At 41.2% G+C, this 27,816-nt stretch overlaps 1 protein-coding gene across 1 annotated transcript; it reads right to left on the bottom strand.

Moving 5' to 3' along the window:
* Positions 1-131: 131 nt before the first annotated feature.
* On the bottom strand, positions 132-27,816 carry LOC113133147 (potassium voltage-gated channel subfamily D member 2-like). The gene is made up of 6 exons (XM_026311743.1): positions 26,705-27,816; positions 4,324-4,486; positions 3,778-3,876; positions 2,762-2,860; positions 1,562-1,782; positions 132-347 (listed from the first exon to the last, which is right to left on the bottom strand). The coding sequence occupies exons 1-6, from the start codon at positions 27,814-27,816 to the stop codon at positions 170-172; spliced, it is 1,872 nt and encodes a 623-aa protein (XP_026167528.1). The 3' UTR covers positions 132-169.

Genomic DNA, 27,816 nt, shown 5'->3' with positions numbered 1-27,816 from the left:
TTTAATACCATGCAGAGTTTGACATCAGATGAGATCACTATTTCAAAAAACCCCGACCTCAGCTAATCTTATAATCCCTCTAGATTATGGCAGGTTGATGCTCGGTGGTCCCTCTCCTCAGCATCTGGTGCTTCTTGAGACCAGTTAGCTGATCAGATAGGCATGACATCTACAAGGCAGATACTCGGACAATGTTGCTTTGAGAGTAAGCAGTGGTGGTGGTGGAGCCATCCCCATCTGATGAGGTCACCACTGGGGCAGATAGGCTGACCATGGAGGGAGTGATGTAAGATTCGTCACATTTCAAGGGCACAGTCTCATCGAGTTTGGCATTCAGGCTAGAGCGGCTGTAAAAGCAAACACAGGATGAAAGACGGTGAGAGGCTTGACCGTGAACACATTACACAAAGACTGTATAACAAACTGTCATTTTGTACCTTCTTATAATATATAAAAGCCGCAATGCAGAAATCCTCACATTGTACAGAGTAAATATGTCAAGGTCCTTTGGCTCATGCTCTGGAAGTTGCTGTACAACAACTGGTGAAAATGTACATGCTGAATGTATTTTTTCAATGCACATGAACACAATGAATTTCTCCGATTGTACAGTATGTCCTGTTGCATGCAGCCAGTATCACACAAAATTATCATCATCATCATCACATGGAATGGTGGGCAAATTCATGAGAAAGAATTCACAGTTCTTACCTATGAATAAAATGTTTCACATCCAGATTAATCAGTTCGCACAAGTTTTCTCACTTAACCCCATGAAATGCACATTGTTCAACTTTCACCTGCCTTTGTTTTGAGATATTCAATTCTGAGTGCTGTGCTATGTAACGCATAAGATGCTCAAAATAATGAAATAATGGCGTTGTATTGAAAAATTACATTAAACAGTAACACCCGCCTTTCAAACACACTAGGTGCTCTGAATAAAAATCGGTCAACAGCAGGGTTCAGAGTTCTTTGGCAGAAAGCAGTTTTACTGAAAACAGACAGATTTGTCCATTATTTAAAGCAATTTGAACACTGTCTCTGGAGGGACATGTTTTTTATTTTTTTCTTTAGGCACCATCAACAAAATTCAGTTCATTTCCTTTGTAATTGGATGTAAGTAGAAATGTCAGGCAGACATCTTCAAAACAGGGCAAATAAAATCAAACCTATCCCCAGTTAAGTACCAACAGAGGTAGAGGTGGTTAAATAACAATAGAATTTTAAATAAAATGAGCAAACTGGCCTTGAAGAATCACCATATAACATTATGAAAGAAAAACATCCTTTCAAACTCCTTTCTGGATCATTCAGTTAGTTTTTTAGACTAAGGCATAGGAAACCTGCCAAATTTGGAGATATAGCTGTTGGCTACAACAGTGACTGCAGATTTGTACTTACTTTGGGGTCTATAGACTGTACCTGAATCAATATGAACCCATCATTTAATTTCTTTTCATGGAATCCAGAAAGTTGAGCATGTCTTTATAAAACAGGATCAACTGTTTGCGTATCTGGTGTGAGTGAGTCAAACAGACTAAGAGCAAAACAAACAGACCTGTTGGCCACTGGCCTCTCTCGTATCTGTATGGTGCTGAGCTCCTGGTTGTTTGCGCTGGGCAGGCTGAAGCTACTCTTCTTCTTGTGGCGTCGAGAGCAGCACGAGCTGAGGCCGTGCGGAGACGAGGACAGGGAGGAGGCTCGGGAGCCCGACTTGTTCATCACAGAGATCTCCATGCAGTTGGCCTGAAACGTCTGCTCGTCCACAAACTCGTGATTCTGCAGAGGAAAACAGTGGAAATTTGGAGTCAATGTCACTCGTGAATCACTCTATTACATCAATGATTGGCTCTGCTAAGTAATGAGTAAAGATGTTTCACAGTAAACACTAAGCAAACTGAACAGAATCCACAACAAAACTGTTCAATAATTGGAAAATGAATCATCAAGGGAATCGAAATATATTGGCCCAGATGTCCATATTAAGTGCCATCTGTGAAAACATTCACAACTGTTATCACTGTGACAAATGAGCATGACTTGAAGGTCAGGTTTGCAAGTATCTCTGTGGCTTTGCCTGCAGATGGCAGTGTCACCACACAGAATCTGACCGGCCTGAATCATGCATCCTTTCCTCTTGTCACCTGAGCTGTAAACCCTGCTGAGTATGATGCACGAGAGGCTTGATGTGCACAGCATTAGGAATAGCATGAAACCTTTGCTGAGCTTTTCCCAGACAACTGGCAAGCCTTTTACTAGGGGGAGGATCATCTACGAGGAGGAACATTGATTTACTGACTGTCCATGTCTCTGTTCAGGGTTTAGAGCTGCAAGTATAAAACTTGTGTCACAGCCAAGCATTAAAGAGGCTCTTACAATCTCTAAATTATAGATAGTGTAAAATAAAGTATGCTAGTTTTTGGAAGCAATAACGTTACTGGCTAGAAGATTCATGTTATCTTTAGCATGTTGCTAGTGTGGGGACTCAACATTTTCACAGCCCCATTTAACACTATTTTTAACTCGTGCTGCATAGGAAATAGATTCTACAGTTTGTGCATGGATTTTAAAAAAAAACTCACTTTGTTTCTATTTGCAACACACGTTTACAGCCTAGTGCTACTGATGATACAGAGAAGACTGCTATTTTAAACTGTCTTATGTCTGTTACCAAAATAGTAAAAATGAAAGATGCCACTGTGAATTTACGTTTTCTAGTGGACACAGCTTTTAAGATTTAGATAAAGAGGTATTTTACCGTAGTTTTCTCCAGGCAGTGCAGCAGGTGATGATGTTGGCTCTCAAAAGGAGGACTGGCGGCCTTTCCCACCAGGGCTTGTCCTGCCTCCTTGGAGGCCTTGGAATACAGAAAATTAAAAGAAAAAAAAAACAGTGTGGATGAGCAGGCTCTGACTCTGCATAGAGTCTCAGGCAATGGCTAGTAGCTGGGTGATGTGGCGAGTACGCAAAGCATTGAGGGTTAAAATTCTGATCTGTATCACAGCAGCCAAGCTACTGTGAACCTTAGTGAGATGAGGATGTTTCAGGGATGCATAGAGAGCAGCAGCAGACTACACCATGTTTCACTGATAGACTTGGTTTTGCCATTCATTCGCTAATTTGGTGAGAAGGAGCAGAAAAGTCAAATTAGAACTGAACTCGTTTCAGTGCAACAGCGGTGGCACACCTAGACGTGGATCGAACAGACCAAACACAGAACACATTCTGGACCACAACAACAATACACACTTTGATGTAGCTCTGCATAGCTCTGGGATGGAAAGTATGTTGTGTTAGTCTGCACTACAACCCGGATGCTCAAGAAATAACACACAAATCACATAGCAGAACAAAAACAGAGTTTAGAGGAGATGCAGGCTGAGCAGACAGCCCCCCCCCACAGATGACCAGTGAGCCTTTGGTTCCCTCTTTCCCCTCCAAACCCTGTCGGACACACATGCAGAGCTTGGTCATGAGTCAGTATGACTGTAATATTGAGTTCCACCAGAAGGTAAGTGTGCCTGCCTGCCTGTCCCTCCTGCTGTATGGACAGAGAGAGAGAGAGTGTTGACGGAGCAAGTCAATGCTGCAGCTGAGAGGTGTGATGTAAGAGAGACGACGATCACACTGAAGCACTGGAATGATAGCAGCCCGCGTTGCAGCATGAGAAGTCGACGTCCCCCCTCCCAAGTGTGGTGACATGGCCCCGAGCAGAGCGGCATGCAAGCGAGGCCCCAGTCAGTCTTCCCACAAGCCGCTGCTTGCCCCCGTTACCTCCTCCAGTGAGTCGATCAGGAGCCCATTTTGTTTGTAGCGCATATAAGCATTAGTGCCTCGAATCTTCGCAGCACGGATTCTAGCAAGCCGAGTTTTCTGTTTGAACAAACAGACCTCTGTTTTAGCCTCTGACAGTTTGTCTGTCACACTAATTGGCTCAGTCTCCCTGTGGTAGCCACAGTATTTAGTTGGGAGAGGCTGAACTTAAATCTACGATTAGAAAACTCTGCCTTAGCAAACACTTTTTTAAAAAAAAAGAAATGCAGATATTGCTAGTGAAAAGCTGCTGACACAATACTCTGAAGATCATTTGTTCAGTCATTGTCATTCTCTTTCTTATTTCTTTCTCTCACTGCATGTTTAGCCCATCCAACACACATACATACACACACACACACACACACACACAATAAAAGATTAATATTCTGGAAGACAGTGTTTGCCCTGTCATTCTGTTACGTTTGGATAAGACAGGGACAGAGGAAAGAGGCAGATAGAGCCAAAGTAAAGAGAGAAAGAGAGAGAGGAAAAGAGAGGCGGTACCCTCTGGGCTCGTCGTTTCTCTGCCCGCTGGCTTTGGTGGTAGATACGGCTGAAGTTTGACACTATGACAGGGACAGGCAAGGCGATGACCAGCACCCCACTTAGAGAGCATATGGACCCAAAAACCTTCCCCACGATTGTTTTTGGCACCATGTCACCATACCTGAAACACAAAAAACAAGAGAGACAAGAGTGAGCAGACTGGGCAGAAAAACAAGGAAAATAATCCTAATAAAGAACTGGCCCTGGAGGTTTGTTTTATCATGTGAAGTTGTAGTGTGTTTAATGTTATTTTTAAAAGTCTTTAAATAGTTACAGTGACCTTGGATTATTTCACCACTTCAAATAAGAAGTCACACATTTAAAAGTGACTGAGGAATAAATAGGACTTTTCTGAAGCCTCTCCTTCCTGGCCTACTTTCTACATGGCATCGTGATGTTCCTCTTTTAAAACGCTTTTTCATATATAATTACACACCTGCTGGCACCGGCTAATGCTTTCACGTCGTGACCAAACCTGCTACATATCCCCTGTGACCTCTGTTAGCCAAACAGCTTGTGAAACATGCAAGAAGTATCACACTGAGTCAACGCAAAACGGGAATACAACAGCGAGATCAAGTCTGTGGACCTTATCAATACACACCTGTGTGTTTTGTTCTTCTTCTTATATCAAAGTTGACCTTAAAGATTAAATACAGAAAAAAAAAAAAAAACGTGAAATCGCACACGACACTGACCTGATAGTGTACCTTAACATCAGCGTGTCATTTTTCAAAACCATACAAATGTTAAACAGGCTACATCCAGCATGGCCAGATTAATGATTGTGCATATGCCAGATGGGACTGAATCATCTCCATTAAAAAGATTAGTGCACCTGTCTTCTGTCAGGCAGTCGGACCTGTCTGTGTAAAAGATAAAGCTAAACTCAGAACTGTCTTCGTGATCTCACTTTCTTCACATCAGCAGACACTTCCAGTGCCACATACCAGGCTTTACAACCAGGACTAAGAGATGTTTATGTGCAAACACTGGGACATTCTGCTGCAACACAGAGAGGTAACTATTGTTCAGCATCATTAAATACTTAGGAAGCAAACACTGATTTTTTTTTTTTTTTTTTCAAGGTAATTAGTCGACACAAGCTTGCAAATGATACACACAAATCATTTGAACACAACCTACATGTACACGAATAACCCTCGACCAGGATTTCAGGCCACAGAGAGCAGGAGGGTTTTAAAAAAAAAAAAAATTAAAAAAGAGTGCGAATGAATGATTCCTAACATGAATGTTTCTGCTGCCTTCTAAACATCTCTGTGTGCAGCGGAGGACCACAGGACTGCAGGTGGGTTGAGATGAATGATCGAGACCCTAATGCGCAAATGACCTGAGAAGACCATTACCTCCTGAGAGTAAGATGAATGCAGGTAGGAAAGGACATCAGCATTGCTCAGTGGCTGTGACAGCAGCGCGTCTCTCAAGTGAGGCAGGATAATGTGAATGTATCGCTACACGGGAGGTTGACTATTTCATAAATGAAGTTGTCTAATGCCCACGGCTGCCTGCTTGAGTCATTAGCCTCAGGTTTCCATCACGTTGGGCCCCAATGGTCTGGGCTTTTACAGAGCTAGTGGGGAAAGAAGTAAAAGTGGACATTTTAATATCACGCCTGATGGGACTTCATGTACAACAGTTTGCTTTCAAGTTGAGTAATTTCACACAGATGTCATTAGTTTCACAGTTCATTACAGGTCAAGTCATTTTCCTATGTAATCACAGACAAAGCCTGACAGCAGGTGTCAATTATAGATTGCGGATGTAGTGTTGAAAGCCTAATAAGAGATCGGCATAAAAGATGCAGAACAGCATTCCCTCACATAAATAAGACTGCTCACGTGTTTTCCAGTGGGAGGAGTGGCAAGATGCTGTAAGATGTGAAAATAAGTCTCAACATTCAACTATGGAATACAATATATATCAGCCTTTTCAGCGAGCATCGTCTTTTGAAAGCAAAGCATAGTTGTGAGCAGGTGAAAAAAAAAGAAAAGAACAAGTACACTCTGGAGAGAAGCACTAACATTGATGGATTGTTCATAAGGGGGAAGCTGAGACACACAAAGCTCGGCCTCCTGGATGATGGCAGGGGTAGGAATTAACAGCAGTGAAAGATTAAAGTAAGGTTCCTGCTTTGTTCTTGTTTTCTCTGACTACCAGTTACCCACGTTTGCTACCCCGAGCTGACATGGGTGAGACACAAAGATGGATGGCCAGATCTTTATCCACCCTGCAGAGGAAGAAGAGGAGTGTCGGAATGACTGAGTATCAATTCCCCAGTTCCACCCACCTGAAACCATGCAGCACTCGCACTTCCACCAGTCTTAAAAACAACACATTCTGTAGGAATTGCCCTACACTGAGATGACAGCACTGCAGATGTAGCCCAGCACAGTGAGAGAGTGAAACTGGGGGTTTGCCTCCAACAGTGTAGCAGAAACGTCAGACTAAAAGGAATATTTGAATTCCAGAACTGGTACATGAACGTCCGTGCTGGCTTGGATAATAGACCAATCAAACATTCATGAGTCCCTGCATCAACCTGGGTGGCGGCTTGTTCGGCTGACCTTAAAATCGGTGCAATATTACATCAGTGGGTGCTCTGAGACAGATTTCTGTATATGGCTTCACCCAGACACAGGGATACACGCATGTACACATAGTCAGTCATGAGAACATGTACTCGCCTGTGTGTGTGTGTGTGTGTATGTATGTGTGAAAAGGCCTTTAATTTGACATCTAGTTAAACCAAACCCCCTTCCTAAAAAAGCAATCTTGTTCCTTGATTGTCTTCCAGAACCCTGTGTCTGAAATCTGACTGCCATCTGGTTAGTAGGAAGCGAGAAAAAAAAACAAGATATCTGGATGACTTTACAAACACATCATCTGTTTATTTCTCTTCTCATAGCAAGGGCAGGGCTCTCATTTTTCCTAAATTCAAACAAAATGAAATGTAATCGTTTCAGCTAAAGTGAGCCTAAATTGTTAAAGTCTGACCTTTTCTGGTCATTTGAGTCACTGTGCCTGCTGCACACAAATAAACAAACCCATTAAAGCGTTGGTGGGTTGGCAGGAGAAGGGCAAACCTCTCTTAAAGCAAGCGCAGGCTTCAGTTGCCAGTGTAATCATAGAGGTCTAACGCAAGTCCCGTTTTCTCACCAAGTCACATGCCAGTTGAGATCATCTCCAAAAGCTTAGCGGTGCTGACAATTAGGATCCAAGAAGGACTGTGGGAGGGCTTTCAGCAGAGAGGGCTTTGTCAACAGAGCTAAAATCCAATCATCCACTGACACCTCTGTCATGGTACTTCTAGCTAAAATGAAACTAAGTTGCCTCCTGCAGAAGTAACTCCAGCATAGTACATTAATAAAATGCCAAAAAATGAGTGACATTTGAATGGCCTTGTAGTATTTGATTCCACTGATGAGAGAGATCAAGGTCAAGACGTTCAAAAAAAGAAAATTGTGTTGAAGATACTAAAGCTGCTGGACTGTAAGATGACATCCTATTAAATCTGTCATGGTAAAGACATTAAATCTCTATTTCATCAAACCGCACTTTGATCCACTCCACTTTGATATTTCAATGAGAAGCAATAGAATGAAACTGATTAATACATCAAGCATGTTGATTCTTCAGCTGATTAGAATTACGATAAATTAAGCACCCTGTCCTATCTAATGCACCATCTATCCCTGTTGTTTCATAGCAGTAATTACTGAGGGGTCTGCAATCTGATAATCTGAATCTCAAATTAATTTCAATCTCACCACCTTCTCCTGAGATTGATTAAAACTTCACATCCTACTCACCATTTGTTTCTTGTTATCTATAAGCAGGGGAAGTCATCCTGAGACACACTGGCTCATTGGCTTCTGTTGTGCTTTTCAAGTCACAATCAACTTAATTTGAGATGCTAAAACAAGACGTCTATTTGAAACAGTCAAGGTCAACCAGTTTCAATGTGGCATGGCTATAGATTTTATTTTTTTATCATTTCAAAAAGATGCATTTTGGTAAATCCAAACAGGCTCTGTGGATCAAGTGTCCTCTGCATGTCTGATAATTCTGTGAATGCATGATTTTCTGTTTGACCTTCACCAAACATCCCATTGCACACCGGGCTCCCTATCACTGCTTCCTGAGGTAATTCACTCGCTCTGTTTCACAGTTCAATGATTTCTACAGCACAGACAAGCCCTCCAAACCTGTGAGACCAAAACCTGTCAATTATCCTGATACTGTCACTGACTGTACCAATCAAAAGTTGATAATGACAGAGAGAAGCATTAAAACTGTGAAGGGACACCGGGAAAGTGGCAAGGTCGGGAAGTATTACATACCCTTAAAGTGGTGACATCGCCAGTGGGCACACTGTGAAATGTAAAGCTACTGCAGAGCATCAGGGTGTCAGTGTGGACAAAATGTTAAAATCTTATCTAAGAACTTGACATAGAAGTGATGAAGCCTTACAGTGACCAACCAAGACCCTATATTTTACCAATCATGACAGGGAACAAATGGAGCAATGCTCCATGACAATACTGCTTCTTGTACCTTCTCCACAAGGCTGAAAGAGCACAATATTCATCCTTGCTGACAGTTAAATATATGTACTAAAAAATGCAATTTTCCTCCATCGTGCTCTTACTACAGTGAATTCAGAACCTCAAGAAAATGGATTGTACTGTCTGCATGTCAGAGAGTCAGGCTAACATGAGTGACAAGAAGATATAAATTTTCTGAGGTTCTATTTGTGAAGACCACAAGATTTATGAAGTACCGCAGGAGAGGTCTTGAGGGTGGTTATGTCATATTAAGAGCACTCATAAAAAATTTAGTTCATAAAAACAAGAAAGGGCAGGCTATATGATCATTCTTTTCTGTGCCAATGGGCATTGTGAATCTGACCACTGAGCACAAACAGAAAATTGCAGCAAACAGAGATTTCTACATTTACAGAAAAACAAGGGCAAGTGAAGCTAGTTGAACAAAAGAAAACTCTCCCTGGTCTACCTCATTTTTATTATTAATGCACCAAATGTAAATCTGTTTTGTGTTTTGGACAGCATGTTAAAATATTAAGCACATGCTTCACCAAGAACAGACTGTTAAAAAAAAAAAAAAAAAAGTGTAAATAAAATCTCAGCAATGCCAGAGAGACTGGCAGCATCACTAGTGGCTAACATACTGCAGAAATGTACAGAGCAGCAGTACAACTACAGCAGGTACCACTGCAATGCATTCCTCAGGGAGACAGAGATACAACAGGCTTTCAACAATCAGAAGCACAATAAATGAACATGATCTCCAACATGATCCTTAAAGACCACATATCAGTCCTGATGTTCTAGACTGCAACTCTGGCTACAGGCCAGGGGAACACAACATCCAAAATGCTGCCTCTCTTGGGTTTGGACACCAAAGACTGATGGGATTAAGAGTTTCTGGGCTGATAGGACTCTGTTCTGATGCTATCCCTCAGATATACATCATTATAGAGGGGGTATTCCACAGGCGCTGGGATTAGCCCGCTAGATTTTCACTGCAGGTGATAAGGGAGAGAAGGAGAGGCTGGCAGAACTGCACAACATAATAGGGAGATGGGAAAGTAGAGATAGGAGGGAGCCAGAGAACCGCACAGCCTGGTGTAATGTGTGTGGCAGGAAAAGGAGCGCTACAACACGAGTATCTGCGAACAATAGCTACAGGGAAGGACAAGTTTGAGATAGGTGAACATCACCGACTCACTGACTACATTGTTCTGACAAGATGTTGAAATGCAGAAAAAATGTGGCGTGGAGCAGATGTGAGGGATCATTCTTTATGCTTTCCACAATGCAGCAGAGATGAAGTCTCTGCAGATTTGTGAAAGGCAATAGGTAGAGCTGAAGGTTAGTAAGTGATGTTCAGGGAAACTGCCATAGCATGCATGACTACATGCCAGCCAGTGTTAATGCATTGTAAATGAAGGCTCTGCGATGCAGCAATGTCAATGTGCCTTTGATCTTCCGGCTGGATGTTGACCCTGGAGTCTCAGGAACTACACAGACCTAATAAAGGCCAGCAAAATTTCCATTTTAGCCAGGCAGACACATATAAACCATATAGAATAATCTCCCACATACAGCTCTGGCAAAGGCACCTCAGCTCTTTCTCACTCACATATCAAACATGTATTCCCTCAGCTATCCAAATCCCAGCTTAACCCTCACCCTGTGAAACCAGGCGGCTAGTTATCACCGCAGCTTTGACATTAGCATGCACACCCTCTCTCATTTGGGAGATCTTCTTAAGAGTCAGGGATGATAAAAAGCTTTCCTCTCTACCGCTCTTCCATTCCTGACTTTGACTCACCCTTCCTCTGCCTGGACTGGCCTGCCTCTAACTATGAGCTGGAGATGAAACGCATCATTCTCTTTCTTTTCCACCTCCTTCTCTATTATCATGCAGTCCTGGCACAGTCCTGCTCGACATTTTTCTTTTCTTCTGCTCCTCTCCAGTCTCTGTGTACACCTGCTGACACTTGAAAAACAATTGCTGTCCTATGCAAAAAAAAAAAAAAAAAAAATCACTCAAATTTCATTACCATTATATGCCAAGTCACCTCTACTTCCACTCCTTGTTGTCATGATTATTATGACCAGTTCCTCCTGGCAGCTTCCTTTAATTAGCAGATGAATGACTAATCTGTATTAATTGAAGTTTTACGAGGGTTAAATATCCACATGGAGCCATAAAACTGCACGCTATCCTGCAAACATTCAAATGTGAGATTAATAATTTGTATGTACCAAGAAGGAGTCTGGATGGTGGTAGTAGTCGATCAGTCTGGACATGGTTAAACTAGGTAAATTGACTCAAACAGTGCTCAAAGTCGAAGCTGTCATTCCCTGTTTAGATTTCTGCCCATCCTCCTTACATTACCTCAGAAAGCCAGGGGCTAAAAATATATTCCCAAAATGCCAATATAGTACTTTGATAATGCAATTACACTGCTTCGTGGGTGAATGGGGAGGGCAAAGGAACATGAAAGAGGGGTTGGAAGCACGAAGGAGCACCAGAGCTATGGATTATGAGAGAACGTGATAACGAAATGAAATCATCAGACACTCAAGCGATTATGCTAATAAACTCATTCCATATTCATCATAGGTTAATCGGCATGCAGGCAAGAGAGTGGTGGCATCTTCTTGAACACTGAAAACTGCCAGGGAGTCACCTCACCCTTCGCGTGTCAAAACCTAAGGTGGGATTAAAGGTGACAATGCTGAAATTTAGAGATGAAATTTCTGATTGTTATTAATAGTAGCACCATTAGTAACCGTGGTGTTAATAGTATTAGCTGTATTTTATTTTTCTATTTGACAATGTTAAATTTCTCTCTGAAATGTCAAAAATGCATTCAAAAAAATAAAAAAACGGAATCAAAATGAGGTTCACGAGGACAAAACAGGCCAAACTAGCTGTGCTATGCTAATAGTCAACTAGTATTGACTAAATGAGGCTTTCAAAGTGACCCCACCGACCTTTGTTGTGTGGTCAGGTGATGCAGAAGAGGAAAAACGTGAAAGGTCTTGCAGATTAGTGCCTCTGTGTTGGAAAAGGGAACTGGTCCAGGAGCCTCATCACACTGACAGCAGATTAGTGCTCCACGGCGCCAGAGCAGACGGTGCAAGATTAACTTTGATGTGTGATTCCACACAGAGCAGCCGCTGGATATCAGCTCCCTCCACCAAATGGCCCCTTAACTCTTAGTTTGCAGCGTGTGCATTCATGAGCTACAGTCTCTAAAAATCTGCTCTTTAAAAGGCAGATAACAATGTCAGTGTCAATGAATTTATGTTCTTTGTAGTAGAGAACCCACCTAAGAAAACATGTATTAGTGACTTAAATATACCAATTTAGCCATTCAGGCTAAATCTACTAATGTATCCTTCGATTAAAGGGGTTTAAGCATAAATAACCAGGTTTATTCAAAAAGATCACTAGAACTAGATCATTTCTACTCAGCTAGTGAAAACAGTTGTGTGGCATTTTCTTTGGCTCTGGAGGAGGTTTGTCAAAGATGCAGTTGGGCTACATCTTTGGATATGAATATTTATGATTCCCTCACCAGTAATCAAAAGTCAAGATTGTTTTTTTGTCTGGTGTTTCAATTTTGAGAATTCTGTTTTTTACTCTCCTCAAAACAAGTCGCTGGAATTACTGAAGTATCCCTGTAATTTATCATCTGTTTAAACTATTAAATGTAAATGTCAAATAATAAATACCTAAGTCTTCACCAAACCCAAAAGGTTATTTAATTTCCAATAAAAAGAAAAAGAAAAGCACCTTATCCTTTCACTTGAGAAGCTGGAATCAGCATGTTTTTTATATAAAAGCTGTTTTCATGTCAACAGATGCATCTTAATGAGAATTGAGCAAAGGCATCAATCTGCATTGTCTAAGCAGATTAATGTTACAATAAAACAAATATAGGCAAGAATTAAGATAAGTTAATTAGTAATACAAGACTAAACACACTATATTTCTAGAATTTTTTTGGAAAGGAGAATGTTGCTGGATAAAAAAATGTTTGGGTGGGAAGATTAATTTTTTTCCTTCAGAAAACTTCAAGATTCTGTTTGAGTCGCAACTTTAAATTGTCTATATCAGCTTTTTACACCAAACAGCTGCAGTGTCTTTTCAAGTTTGCTTCTTGTTCATATGAAGCTACATGCACAATCAGGATATAATTAATGTGTCGTATGGCAAACTGCAAGTCAAAGAAATGGCCTGAGATTACTTGTCATACCAGTGAAATGTATTTATGTTTTTTTTATTCCCCAGCATCTTTGAAACAAACATCAAGGTACAAATTCCAGCCATTTAAAAAAAAAAAAAAAAAAAAAAACTGCTGTAAGTTCAAAGCAACCTTTCAAAATTTCTCACTGAAGCTGAGGCGAATAGCAGAGGTTGGGATGACACAGAAAGAGTGATGAAGCGTAAAAATGTATGTACTGTGCTCTCTCTGAGAACGTGGACAGCAGCCAGACCTGTGACAGAAGCGAGCCCAGATAAGAGCGAGTACCAGGAACCAGCGAGAACCTGCGGGGAAGTATTGGAACGAGGTGCCTTGTGTCTAACAGCTGCTGACTGGCCCCTGGGGCAGAGCAGAGGTGCTAGCTGCAGCCATATTCACCATCTCCCCACCTGCACCGCGCTACTTCATGCGCATGTGGACATCATTACTTTTTCCATTCCACTTCATGAGACTTCTCCTGTCTCAATCAAAAAATGACACGAAAAACAATAACTCAGGGCCATGGGTGGCACTGCAACAACAACACAACTGAAAGGTCATTTTTCCAATGAAAGCTGGTCTTGCATCTACACAATCTGTCAGTCATCAACGGGTTTATTGCTATGTCTGCTTTCACAGCAGGGGGAGCTGAAGCCTAAATTAAACTGACCCCGGGGCAGTGGGAGAAAGTATCTGTACTTAATGACATAACACCCATTATTTATAACTTTAACATCATTGTCACTGCAGAGGACAGGCCTCCTGATGAATCATGATGTTAACCCTCTGAACACAGGCAAAGTAAAGGCACATTCGAATGTACTGTTAACAATCGTGACTGAATGAAGGTTATTCATTTTAATCACACTACAGCACACCCTCCTTACCACTATCCCAGGGGGTTGCTATATTTAAGCACTTTTTCATTTCTTCTACTTTTTTCAGTCTTGGCTGATGGCAAGGCAATTGCTTTGTGGGACGTCTGCCCTTGAAGAATCAGACAACAGAAGGAGATATTTATACATACAGTAGATGTGGAGTGAGAGCAAGCTGTATCAAATTAAACGCCTTTCTCTTTGACTGTAATGGTGAGAAATCAAATCACAGACTTTTTCTCTGTGTGCTTTTTAGCTTTTATTTATCCTTTTTTTTAAAAAATATATTTCCCCTCTAAGACAGACATGATGTTGGTTTTGTACCTGCACTCTTAGATTAGCTGTCTGTCCTGGGGGAAAGAGAGAGTTAGCACGTTCGTCTCCCATTTCTCCCATTCATTTACCCGCTTTCTAATTGGACTTTTCCATCTGTTGAGGTCTACAAAATGTCTTACGGGGATGCTATGGCTAAAACATCCTATCAAACACACAGATACATCAGGGATAGTCTTGGAGTGCTGCCATACAAGGCACTGAAAGAGTACCCTGTGTAAATGTGTAAGTGTGTTTGAGTGTAGGCGCCTGTGTGATGTATAATCAGAGGTCCAGTAGCATACTGCCTGGAGATATACAGTGTAAGCTGAACTCTGATATAAAACTTGATACTTGGAAAATTGATCTATCTACCAAACAGCAGATCTGTCTGTGGTGGCTGACATAGTTTAATAAGAATTATTTCACAAGATGACAATGTTGATGGGTGCCTGAAACACAGTGTCAGTGGTATTGACTGACTGTCACATACACGTCTAATAAATGTTTCTTCTCTGCAGTACCCAAAGATATTGAGCAAATAGGGGAGATTTTTAAATTCTGAACACCAACAAAGTTTTTTTTTTTTTTTGGATTCTCTTCCAATTCAAACCAGTGGTTGCTGATAATATGGGAAATCGTGCTCCTCACACTTGTCACTCTTTACATCCCATTGACTGGAAGTTGAATACTCAGGAGCGAGCAGTGGGACGTGTGACAGTGTATTTGTGGTGATGATTACAGCCCATTAACTTTGATGGATGCCATTTCATAGAAAAAACAATGGGAGTTGGAACAACGGCAGCGCAGCTTGTTTTCTGTCACCAACATGTGTACACAAAATCAGGAGGAGTAAACTGTATCAAAGTGCATGCAAAATTGATTTTTTTGGATTCATATAAGGTCACCTCACCATTGGGGATAACTGAATTTGACATTAGAGAAACTGGTGTTAAATTTGTTTTCCAGGATGCTCAGGTATGATTCTCCAGTGACACCCTGAGGACAGCAAGGACCAGAGAATCCAACAGCATGCGCGTGCGTGTTTCCATGCATTTGAGAGTGAGTCTATATGTGCAAGTAAATGAAACTAAGCTGGATCTGAAATTAATTGCAGTGTCTGGCTTTATTAAAGCTAACTGTCTAGGTGGCTTTTATCTCTGCTCAATGCGCCTGCTTTTCTTTGCCTTTCGGCCAAAATATGCGGCTAAGTCAAAATGGGACACACTCCATTTGCCTGTGGTTCTGTGGTAGTTATGTAAAGATAAGGGCACGTATGCCAGAAATCAAACTCTTAAGCTCTCCCACAGGGATTACGGACAATTGGCTGAGGGGAAAAATACAAATAATAATCAGCTGTTTACGGTTTTCCACTAATACTTTCAAAAAGAAGCAAAAATCCCCCACATAGAAATGCAATCTTTAAGCAGCTGAGACACTCTTGTATAGGGCGCCCACAAAAGCACACATGCAGGAAATCCTCCAGGTGGGAGATGAGACCACAGTTCAATAATACCTAGCCAAACATATCAATCTACACTATCATCTATTCCATTCTACATAAAGCTTTTAACTTGTTGACATTAGTCATTGAAATGCAACCAATACAGCATCAGAAGGCATTGACACAGTAGGATAAGGATTTGTCATTTTACTTTCAATTTGCTTACTAGCTGTGACCTTGTTATAATCACTAGAGTAACTTGTACCCTGAGTAACCTGTCCTGTACACTTTAACAATATTTCCTGAAACAATCACAAACATGTTTGGAAATGTTTGCATTTGGATGAAAGGTCCAACAATGAAGAAATACTTTATATCTTACACTCTTTACCATTAAAAAACAGTAGAAAGTATAACATACTCTGGTATTAATACTAATTTAAAGCTGCGTCTTGTGGGAGGCAGAGAAATTGGTGATTTTTTTAACTGAATTTTTTGCCTCTGTTTTCTAAAACTATTGTGTGTTGAGCTCTCTGGGCCACCGTAGATAAGCTGTCAGGGTAAAAATGGCAGTCTCCCAATGGCCACGGCTGCCTTAAATGAGCTTTTGAGCTTACCTGGCTGTTTGCTGGGGTGGGGGGGACAGTGCCAGCTCACATCACATCAGGTGGCATGTCTGGAGTTGAATATGGAGATAATTTCAGTATAATCCAGTGAATCTTCCAGTTCACACTCCATGGACGGTAAACTCCAGTTTCAAACAGGTGCTGGTGATGAGAGGCTTGCTGTAGAAAATAGCATCAGCCCTGTGCTGATTTTGGCCTCATTTACGTCATTAAAGTCATCACTTGTTCCGTGCACGTCACCCTCCTCCATTTGTTTTGATATGTTTGTTGTTCAAATTAGCAGCCGTCATAGTTTTATTTCACCATGAAATCAGAATATCCCCAAGCTTCTGCTGCTCGATGCCCCAAAGAAAACTACCCCTGTCCTGCTGACTGATGATTACCTGGATCAGGTGGGTTCAGCTAATCAGAAGCTGGGGGTGGGGCTGTGTGCACACAATACACACATGAGAGTAACAAGAACCCTGCACTCTGTAAGGTTCACCCTTTGAGGACCATGGATATCTGTGTAATATCACTATATTGCCATCTAAGAACTGCAGCTAGCTGGTTATGCAGAAACCTGGAAGAAAATACTTTTATCTATGTGGGATAATAAATTTTGCTGAAATACAAACGAGGTGGACGCTGATATGTGCTGTCTTCTAGCTGTCATTTGACTACTCGGAATTTACAGTGGGTGTGCTCAATAAAAGCATCATCACCAATTCCCTTTGTGAAGATTTAGTGCTCAAATCCTACTGAGACTTTGATTTAGCACTGTGGTAATTTTTTAAGACCATAGTTTGTTGTAATTCACTTGCATCATATTGTTACGTGTGACTGAAATTCAGTCCATCTTTCTGATGCACAGAAAAAAACAGAAAAAAGTTATGCAGATTTTACAGGCTGATGGATACTGCAGGCATACTGTACATTGAATGGTTTATATTATACAGGTTCTTTTGTGTCCACCGACATACAGGCCTATTTTAGTCACTGAGATAATAGCAACTAGCCGTTTTCTCTTTTAGTGATGACAGCATAATCACAATATATTGATAGTATTTATCCTTAAAACATTTATCACATTTGCATTAGATCAGTGGAAACAATCGGTTAAAGGTGTCTGAAAGTCTGAACTTGACATAAAATGATGGCACTATATGATTGCTACTTAATACTCCATCAATCCATGTGACACCACATGGAAACAGGAAGAAACATTAAGACTGTGGTGGAAACACTGACACACCTGTACATGAGAAATTAGTTTTAGATGAAGGAAAAATGTGGCACCAGAGCACATTGTCCTGTTTAGTTTCTGTTTGACCAAATGGCCTACATTAGGTGATATATTTAGTTATTTATAGAAGCTGGGCCAGGCAGGCAACAGCTGCCATGCATCAGGGTGACAGGCTGACATCCCTCATCTCAGCAGGACCTCCCTGGCAGGCAGACAGGAGGAAGCTCTTTATACCTAACCTGAAATGGGACATAGCTTCTTATTATTCATACTACACACAGAAACTAATAATCTATGAAGCCCATGGCAAAGACTCAACAATGAAACTGGGGTAACAGCGGCTATAGTGTGGCCAGCTCAATTCAAAGTCACACTTGTGAGCTTCATAGAAATCTGTATTCTGCTTTTAGAGGGAACTCTGTGGATTTCATTCATGTGGGATCAGTATTGATCAGGAGGCGCTTTAACTATGGCATGTTGGTGCTGTAAACGGGAAGGAGATTCCTTGCATTGGCAAAAATGAAACGATTCATGAACAGTGAAACAGAGCTTCAAGCTGACAAACAGGCTGAATCAATATAACTTTGCTATGAAGCTGTTCCCATTCGGGTGTTATGAATGGTTCAATTAATGTGTTCTAAAAAGTTTTACAGCTCTCTCTGAAAATGATGACAAGCTATGTCTTCTGTTTGTCTGTGATACATCAAAGTCTGTATTGATTTCAAAGCTGTCACAGGTTACATGACGCTAACTGGTGTTCACATTACACGCTATTACACACTGAAAGTGTATCACCATGAAATGAATGTTTACTGTATGGGCTTCAAGTGATGCAGTGTCAGAGAGGCAAAATTCTTGTCTGTTTGGCTCTCAGCAGACTGATGATTGCTGTTAGGTAGATGTTTGCATGTGGGTTGGGGGGTGTTTTTTTTGATAAAGAGACAAATGTCAAGGGGGAGGGATACTCACACTGTGGATTATAAAAGCTGGCGCTGTTTCAGGGTATTGTGTTTGCTATGCCGTCCCATGTGTCTGAGAGAAATAATCATTGCAAAGAGCAATACACCTCTCCCAAACTCCTCACAGTGATGGGTGGAACTATCATCTTCCTCATAATTTTTAGCTCCTACATCTGTGCTGCAAAGCTGGATTTTGAGGTCAGGAAGGGGGCAAAGGCTGTTTTGGGCACCAGAAATGCAGTATAATGAATGCTGGTTCAGTGTTTACCTTAGTGACAGTGGCATCTAAAAATAAAAGAACAACTGTTTCTCCCTCAACCAGTTCTCATTATATGCCAAGCCAGGGAGTAGTGTAATGTTCAGACAGGCATAGCGAACAGTAAAATGTTACATCCCTCTGTGAAAACAAACCACAGCTTGTTTTTTAGATGCTGATTAACTTAAGAGTTACACAAAAGTAACAAGTGCATTGACTTGCATATGTTTAACAACTGCAATTTAATACAGTGACTTTTTTCACAATGCTTATGTGACCATGTGGGAATTGCCCATATCAATTAATTCCTCTATTGTTTCAAGACTGTGTTGAGTTAATAATTAGAATTCTGACCTTACAGCAAAACCCTGTTCATGAAAATTTAAACAAGTGAGTCGTGACCACTTCGCTCCGAAGAAACTTTTTAGTGGTTGTTCCTGAGCTTATAAAAAGTGTTTATGCAGAAAGTGCTGCGTTGAATGTCACAATGACAAAACATAAGTGTGGCATTAAGAAAAGAAATCTGCAAACAAGCAGAATCAAATCAAGAAACCTTCATCAATTTAATGAGACTAAATTAACAAAGGGAAATTACCTAAATGTTTTATGTACACTAAAACTGATGAATAAAAGTGTTATGGCCATCAAAAATGGAATGAACGATTTCTTTAGTGTATGTAAGTGCATGTCCTTTTTAGTTAACAGAATTCACACAATGCACATTTTGTTATTTACCATTAAAAACTATTGCGTTTTAACAAGAACAAGAAATGTGCATGGTGTTGATGCAGTTATACAACCTATAAAATGATATTATTCACCTCATAAATCTTGGCATATGGTCTCCTCTATTTGATATTAAAAACTGCTTGTAATTATAAAAGTCTCAGAAGGATATTGGTTATTTTGGCCCAGTTACTACTTGGTATCCGATCAAAAACATTGCATAGCATTTCTAAAAGCAGAACCTTCGTCAGTAGATGCTTGGTAATAATAGCAACAGTAATAATAGGCATCAGTGTTTAGAATAATAAGTGCTACATAAGGGCTGACAATCCTAAAATCTTGTGTTTTTTTAGTAGAACACATTTGTTGTGATCCTGACATGATAATTACATGGATGTAATGCTAAGCACAGTGTAAACCAGGAGACTCAACTGAAGAGAATCCACTTAGAATACTGTTGCACATTTCAACAAAGTGATGAGGAGGCACTTTGTGCGTCTGCATACCAATCTCCATGACCAGACAAGCCAGTTTCATTTGTATGTTAATGCTGAGTATGTAAATAAGCCATGCAGCACTAGAGGAATAGATAGCTGTTGGGTTCAGGTTTATCATTTCTACACTATCTGATCCACTGATCTCATGGCATACACTTTACATCCGATATCATTTACAACATATCAACTTTCAAAATAGGACCTAGGACATAATGGGCAATATTTCCTCATTGCACTCATTCACTCAGGCTGGGTCAGGGTATCCGAGCTGTTAGATTAGATGGAAGTAGAGCCAGGCACAGCAAATGCTTTCGAACAACAATAAAATCAAGGTGATGTGTTTTCTCACATATCTCCTTATTTCCTAATGCAGCGATGCTGCATTCATTCGGAGTAACTTTAATCTTGTTCTGGAAAATTCCATTAATCTTTGACGTTGCTTGCAATACAAAGAAGAAGATGCTGAGCAGTGAAAAAAAAACACTGCTGCCATATTTTATGTCCTCACACTACGTTACCCAGACCCAAGTGCAGAACATGTTAGTCTATTTCCCTGCTTAATGCAGCACATTCAAAGTGAATTAATGAAAAACCCCCCACGTGGAGTGAGTATTATTAGTGCTGCCTCAAAGATGGGTTGTCAAAGAAATCGAATCAAATGGAAGGACAGCCATTTTGTCCTTGCCATATAGATTATTTATCAATCTGACCATCCGCAGTGACGCATGCCTGCTTTTAGAGTCAGTTCACACACACAGTATCCTCAGATCAACCTACCAGCTGGCCATAATCTGTTTTTCAGTTCAGGGTTGACTGACCGCAAATACATTTTCTTTTTGACATTGGGTTATTCAATTAAATGTGAATACTATCATTAAAATTATATTTGAGGTAAAAATGAATGCTCTGAAAGTTTTTACGTATTCACGTACATAAATATGATGTAATAAATACATCATATATGATTGGCTATAAAATGTTAAGCAATCATTCAATTCACACCTTCATAGGAGCCTTTTATATCTCTGACTGCCAATGTGAAACTGTTTCAGTGAGGAAAACAAAGAGAATAAAGAAAATGCAGGGGCTTGCGTATTTTCAATTTAGCAGAAAAAGATGCTCCCTGTTTTTTTCACAGATTCTGTCTTTCACAATGATCTTAATCTTCCCTGAAGAAGGCTGCTTGCTCCCTCCCCTCATTCTCACTCCTCCATTTTGCAGTCATTTGCATGGGCAGAAAGAAGCTCACACAAAACACATTTCAGTGCCAGGTTCCCCTCATTAAGTCACCTGTCACTTCAGGACCATTACACCAGCCCCATATTAGCATCACCTCTCCTCCCAAATAAAGCACCTGGAGGGGCTCTGTGAGGCTACATGCTAATGGCAGCCTACACATCTCACTTTTGCTTTACACAGTAATACATCACATTGCTCATAATGGATTGCAGATTTTCATAATATGCATAACATGCACAATGCCAAGTGGTGTAATGTATTCTGGTGAACACAAAAAAAAATTACACCCATCGCAGTACATAATCAAACACACCAAATGTTCTCGCTGACTGTCATGCTCAGTTGAAAAAAAAAAAAAAAAAAAGAGTGAAAATCCTCTGCATTGCCTTCTAGGGGCATGGTAACTTATCCAACCACATGAGTACTATATCATCAAGAAAGCATTTGTTATCTCTTGGGTACAGATACAGTAAAGGGCCCTCCAGATTGTTCCTGTATGTTTCAATTACATCTGACATGCAACAAAGAGTTTGGACTTCAAAAAGCTTTGCTCTGCACCATACTGAACTACGAGGTTAAGGCTTTGCAAAGCAGGCTTTGATTGCCATGGGGGTTGTGGTGTCAAAACTGGCAAGCATGATAATGGTTATAGTTCTGGTAGTTTATGGGCCCTATGGTGACCCTCGTGCCTGTTAACCTTTCGTCTTTTGTCTTATAAATTCTATCCTGATAGGTTTAGAGGGCTCACTTGTCAAGCCTTCAGTCAGTGGGTGGAGCTGTAACACAGACAAAAGACATGGTGATAAATTCTGAATCTGTTGAGCGACAACAATGTACAGCCGCGTTTGTTGCCGCATAGAACAATGTACATTGTATATGTCAAAGCAAAGCGATAAAGCTTCCCAGCATTATCTGAGGTTTTACAGTAAGGGTTAAAAATCTTTAGTCAAACACACTCAGTATAAGCATTTTTTCTATTGTTGATTTGGCTTACTCAGACCACTGTGTGTATTTCTATTGTACACTCCCATTCAGGAGATGCTAAAAAGAGACATCAAATGTTTTAGCACATATTGCCAGTAATTCAATTACATCTGCGCCTTCCTCATTTTACAGTTTTGTAAATGCATTTAATAACAGGTTGGCTACAGCCTTTGATGTTGCTGCTCCAGCTAAATTATAAAAACTACTAAAAGGCACAGATTCATGATATGACTATATTAAGAAGCATTAAGAGAGACTACTGGATCACTGAGTGGAGATGGCCCAAAAACTAAACTGAAACCATGTGGAATGGTTTTGGTCTTCAGTTTCACTCTTGACTCTTGAAAATGTAGTATTTAGTATTTAATGTAGCATTTATTAAACCTTTATTTTTGAGAAAAGGTTGTCTAAAGCAATCATCATCCAGTCACTACACTCAAATCTCCAATTTTAAATAAAATGGTAGAAACTGGTGCACATGCAGTTAAACAGCTTTGAACACAAAGTTAAAAATGTTCCAGTCTGGTTTCTGAGATAATCACACAGCAGTACAGAGACAGCCTTAGTATAATTAGTGAATGCCGATAAACTCTGTCTTAGTGCTTGATACAGTTGCTCACCAAATTCTTTCTAACAGACATGAGTCTTTTAGTTGTTCCAAAGTGCAGAACAAAAACCTTTGGTGGGGTAGCTTTTAGTTTTTACGCTCCGAGCCAGTGGAACGGTCTAGTGGAGGATCTGACAGCTGCTAAAAATAATGATGTATTCAAACATGTTTTATTCCCACTTATATGTTTTATTTATCAATGTGCTTTCATCTGTTTCATGCAGTTTTTATTTTAATCACTTTTATTGGTTTTTATTTTACGTTTATTACTTCTTCATCACCAAATCATCTTTTTTTTTTAATTTTTCCTGAGCAGTAGTCCCATATTGTTTTCACATTGTTACTGTTCACATTTGATGTCTTACTATGAGGCTATCACCTGAAATGGATTAACCTTTAAGAATACAGGGTTGACAAATCTGATTGATTGATTGATTGATTTATAGAAAGATATTGATATGAGGATTGGGAGTGAAGTGTGTGTGGTTGAAAAGAGAATGCTTATGTCAGAGGCTAAGGAGTGTGTATGAACGGTAACGTCTGGGTCCAGAGGAACGTGTGTGTCTCCATGCTAAACTAAACCCTGTCCTTCCTGCTCCTCTTCCCTTGTGGGTTGCGCTTGACTTCCACCATTTTCACAGCTGCTCTCAGCAGTGCACTCCATTACACCTTAAATCACTTAAAAGATCTGAAGCACCAAAAAACCCCATTGCAGCTAATTCACCCTGACTGTTTGGATCATCTAGAGAAAACAAGAGCAAGCACACAATGCAGCCTCTGATTCCAGGCTAATAACGTGCAATGCTATCTTTATTTTGGAGTCCACTGGTGCCTTATAAGGACAATATTAAATGAGGCCACAAAGTTATACTCTTAAGACCTTAGTGCAGTTTGCAAAAAAAAAAAAGAAAAAAAAAAATCGGAAACACAACTCCACATCTAATAATTTAGATTCAGTCACCTAATTCTTAAAGATTTTGGAAGGAGCATTCATACAGTGCAAGTGCCTTCCTCTTTGTGGGGTATCTGAAAGCAGCCACAGAGATTAGGCTCAATAAATAAGGAGGGATAAGTGGGTCTTGTCCTGTGTTTGGTGGCACAGAGCAGTAGACACACAGAGGCGTGACACGCAGCTGCACAGTGTTATTGATTCTCCGCTGGTCTCCAGGCACCCTTCCCTTTCATTCAGGCTGCCTGCCAAGTGCCTCTGAACAGGAGCCCCTGCTCTCCCAATGTCTGCACGTCTGCTTAAGCACAATCAATGGGCCATCAGCAGGGGAGAGAACGCACACCACTGTCTTTACTTCCACAGGGTGTGAGTCAGGAAAATTGAAAATATATGTAGTGGAAAGGCATCATGATACCATGCAGGCATAAAGCATCATTGACTATCAGAATGAAAGCAAATGCTTTCAAAGGCTTCAAATGGGGGTTGCAGCCAGTAGCACCCCCACTAGTCTTTCAAGAGCTTATTTGCCACCAAGTGAAAAAGATGAACCCATTCATATCTGATTCAAATACCTGTTTGTTAAGACGTGGATCAATTTTTCTGCATGCTGAGCTCTGAAACAAACCATCAGAATACCTAATTTCCCTGATCGGATAAGCATTTGAAGGTTACTGGAGGAGAATGGAGATGTGTGAGAGAGTACTTCAGTGTATTTGCTAGAAAACCACAATTCAACCACATTTCAACTCTGCAGGGTTGCATGAGATATGTTTTTAAAGGCACTCCATAAGACAATGATGGATCATGAGAAAGAGTCGACTTTGTCTTTCAGTGATGGGTATTCAGCCTCTCCACCGGTGGTCCACTATGCAGCATTCTGCACCACCGCAAGGCTTCAGTTCAGGTTGCAAATCTGTCAGCCAGCCTGTCATGGTTCACAATGAAGTGACAGAAATGTCCCCATTACCAAGGACATTTCAGTTTTGTTCTCGCACAGTAGAACATCTTTTTCAAATCCATCTTAAGCAACACAAAGGGGATTCTGAGCTGAATGCGGCAATATCTTTGTTGCTCCCCAAAGGTAAATAATGTACCCTCTTATACAACTCATCTTTCATCTGCACCTTCAATCTGAACGGAAAGCATGGCCAATGCAGCATTATGTTTGAGGAGGGAGCTTCAATCATCAAACTGTGCAAATCACTAATTATGCTCACATTGGTCATTTCAAAGGTGAGTGCTAGTTCGACTGGTATGGAGTGACAGAAAGAGATTATCTGCCTATTAATTACCACAATAAAAATAACACATGTTGCCTACAGATCTGGAGTTTAACCAGGTGCAGAGTGGCTGCATCAATGCAGATATGAGGATATGAGTCAAGCATACAATTTGGCTTTTTTCCATTATGCCTTATGATCATTCATCAGTTTCAGCCAAATATAATACATAGGATTCTGGGTTTAAACTTTATATCCTGACGTATCTCAAGCACGCAGTTCAACACACAGGGCCACATATGCACACATATACACACCTCCAGACACACAGGCAAGTGCAGACACACACAGACACACACAGACACACACACACACACACACAAGTAAACACAGTCAGTGGCAAATTGCTTCCCAGTGTTTGATCTGTGTTGTTATGATTTTGAAATTAAAAGACAACATTATTTCAACAGGACCTCATTTCTGTGCCATCAGTGGAGTGAATGCTGGCCTGAGTACTAACATCAAGCACATATGAACAGCAGTGAGCAAAGAAGCAACCACGATATTTTTACACACAAATTAGGAACGGTCTGATTTTCATTGTTCTACTTGTATAGCTTGTAATCGCACTTCAAGAAGCCAAGCGCCGCGTTCAGTTCATTCATCTGAACAGATTACAACCAAAAAGCAACCAGTCGTCTCATACTGACACAACTTTTCAGCACCTTGGAAAGCGCACCGCCCCGGAATGCAAAACGCTTATAGCAACAATAATCATAACCCACGCCGAGCAGCTGAGAGGTTGAGTGCGCTCATCAATACAAATTAATTTGATGTAATCGTCTTAACCGCGTTTAATTATTTTATGCCACATCAGCACGTCGTGCAGCTGACGTCGTTAGGCTGCATGAAATTAGCGTTCAAACATTTACTGCACCTCGCTGAAAGGAAGAGATAGGAGCTGAGGAAGAGTGAAGAAGGGAGAGGAAAGGTGTGTTTGTGTGTGTGTGGCCTATATATTCTGCAAACTACTTTTGTCTTTATCTCTATCGCACTTGTGTCTCGGTTTGTAAAGCGAGACAGCAGCCTTTCTTTCTTTGCTCGTTAAGAGCTCTGCTGTAATGTGTGGTTTAAGGACTGGCCAGAATGGTTGTGTTCATTGCAGTAAACTCAGTGACCAAAAAAAAAAAAAAAAAAAAAAAAAAAAAAGCGCATCCAATAAAGACTCGCAGACAGTCTGGGACGAGGCCTAAGCTTCGGATAAGGGCTGTTTGTGAGGTGCAGACTCATTGATGGGGAGCGAATAGCGCATCAAGCAGATCGTTCCTGGCGTCTGATTAGCAGAGCGGCGCTCGAGGCCATTTGTGTGCCCAGTCAGTGCGCACCTGTGGCTGCGCGCAAATTAGTTCAAGCAATGGTCGGAAAAGAAAAAAAAAGTGCTCTAATTAGGCTCCGTGTGGCTCGGCAGGAAAAATAGCTGATTGAAAAACTGTGTTATTGTGATTAAGCAATTATAAAAGTGTGGATGTTTGATGGAAGTAATAAGCCAGTTGATGCGTGATTTATGAAGTGTTGAAAAAGGCTTAAAGGGTTTTATGGACTTATGCAGCCACCTACCCCAGTGTTGTCATGGTGACAATGGTGTACCAAAACGCAGCGGGGATACTGGTGAACTTGCTGGCTGTGGAGCCTTTCTCTGCATAAAACATGACAGTTGCAAAGATAATGATGGCCATGGTGAGGGAGAAGAGGAGGAAGCCCAGCTCGGAGGCGCAGCTCTTTAAGGTGTAGCCCAGAATGCGCAGCCCCGCCGAGTGTCGGGAGAACTTGAAAATCCGAAAGACCCGGAAGACTCTAAGCGTGACGAAAGCACCGCTCACCTGGTCATTGTCGGTCATGACCAGACCGATGTAGTAAGGCATGATGGCGACCACGTCAATGACGCTCATCACACTTTTCATGAACTTGTACCGGCTGGGAGCTGCGATCAAACGGAGGAGATACTCAACAGTGAATATCATGACGCACGCAGTGTCCAAACAAAAGAAGGCCAGTGCGTAACGGTCTCCACAGGAAATCTCCTTTGACCTGTTGGGCAAAGTCCCACACGGAACCGTCTCGACCACATTGGCCATCACCGATATGGCGATGAAGAAGCCTGTGACATAGTAGAAGACCAGAGCTAAGGTGCTGGTGTGAGGGTTTTCAAAAGCCCGCCACAGGTACTCCCGGAACGTCAGGTTCACCGGCGTGACGTCATTGTTCATGTCCATTTCCTCGTCGTCTTGAAGCCTTTCTGCATTTTCGCGCCTCCGATCCTTGTACTCCTCATAACAGCAGTCCCCGATGATCTCAGGGATTATACCAAAGAAAGCGAGCTCCTCGTCGTACGCTGATATGCATTCTTGACGCGGATAGTGTAGTTTCCCTGTGCGGTAAAAATTCAGGATATGTCTAAAGATGTCAGGGTCACGGTCGAAAAAGTATTCATTCGTCTCCTCGTGGAAAAAGAAGTCTCTCTCTGTGCTCCCCAGCAAAGTGTCCGGATACCTCTCCAAAGTGGTTCGCCACGTCTGAAACTTGGTCCCGCTCACGTTGAGGATGATGAGTCCGTCCTGGGTTTTCTTCTTGTCTTGGGGAGGGATGGGCATCGGGGTGCTCGCTACGGGCATCCATCCTATGGCCGCCGCTCGGGCGAAGGGGAGCCATGCCGCTACACCTGCTGCCAT

The sequence above is a fragment of the Mastacembelus armatus genome, chromosome 6 (genome assembly GCF_900324485.2).
Source record: "Mastacembelus armatus chromosome 6, fMasArm1.2, whole genome shotgun sequence".
In the NCBI taxonomy this organism is placed as follows: domain Eukaryota; kingdom Metazoa; phylum Chordata; class Actinopteri; order Synbranchiformes; family Mastacembelidae; genus Mastacembelus; species Mastacembelus armatus.
The sequence above is the reverse complement of the archived record's forward strand: the minus strand, read 5'-3'. Positions and strand labels throughout refer to the sequence as shown.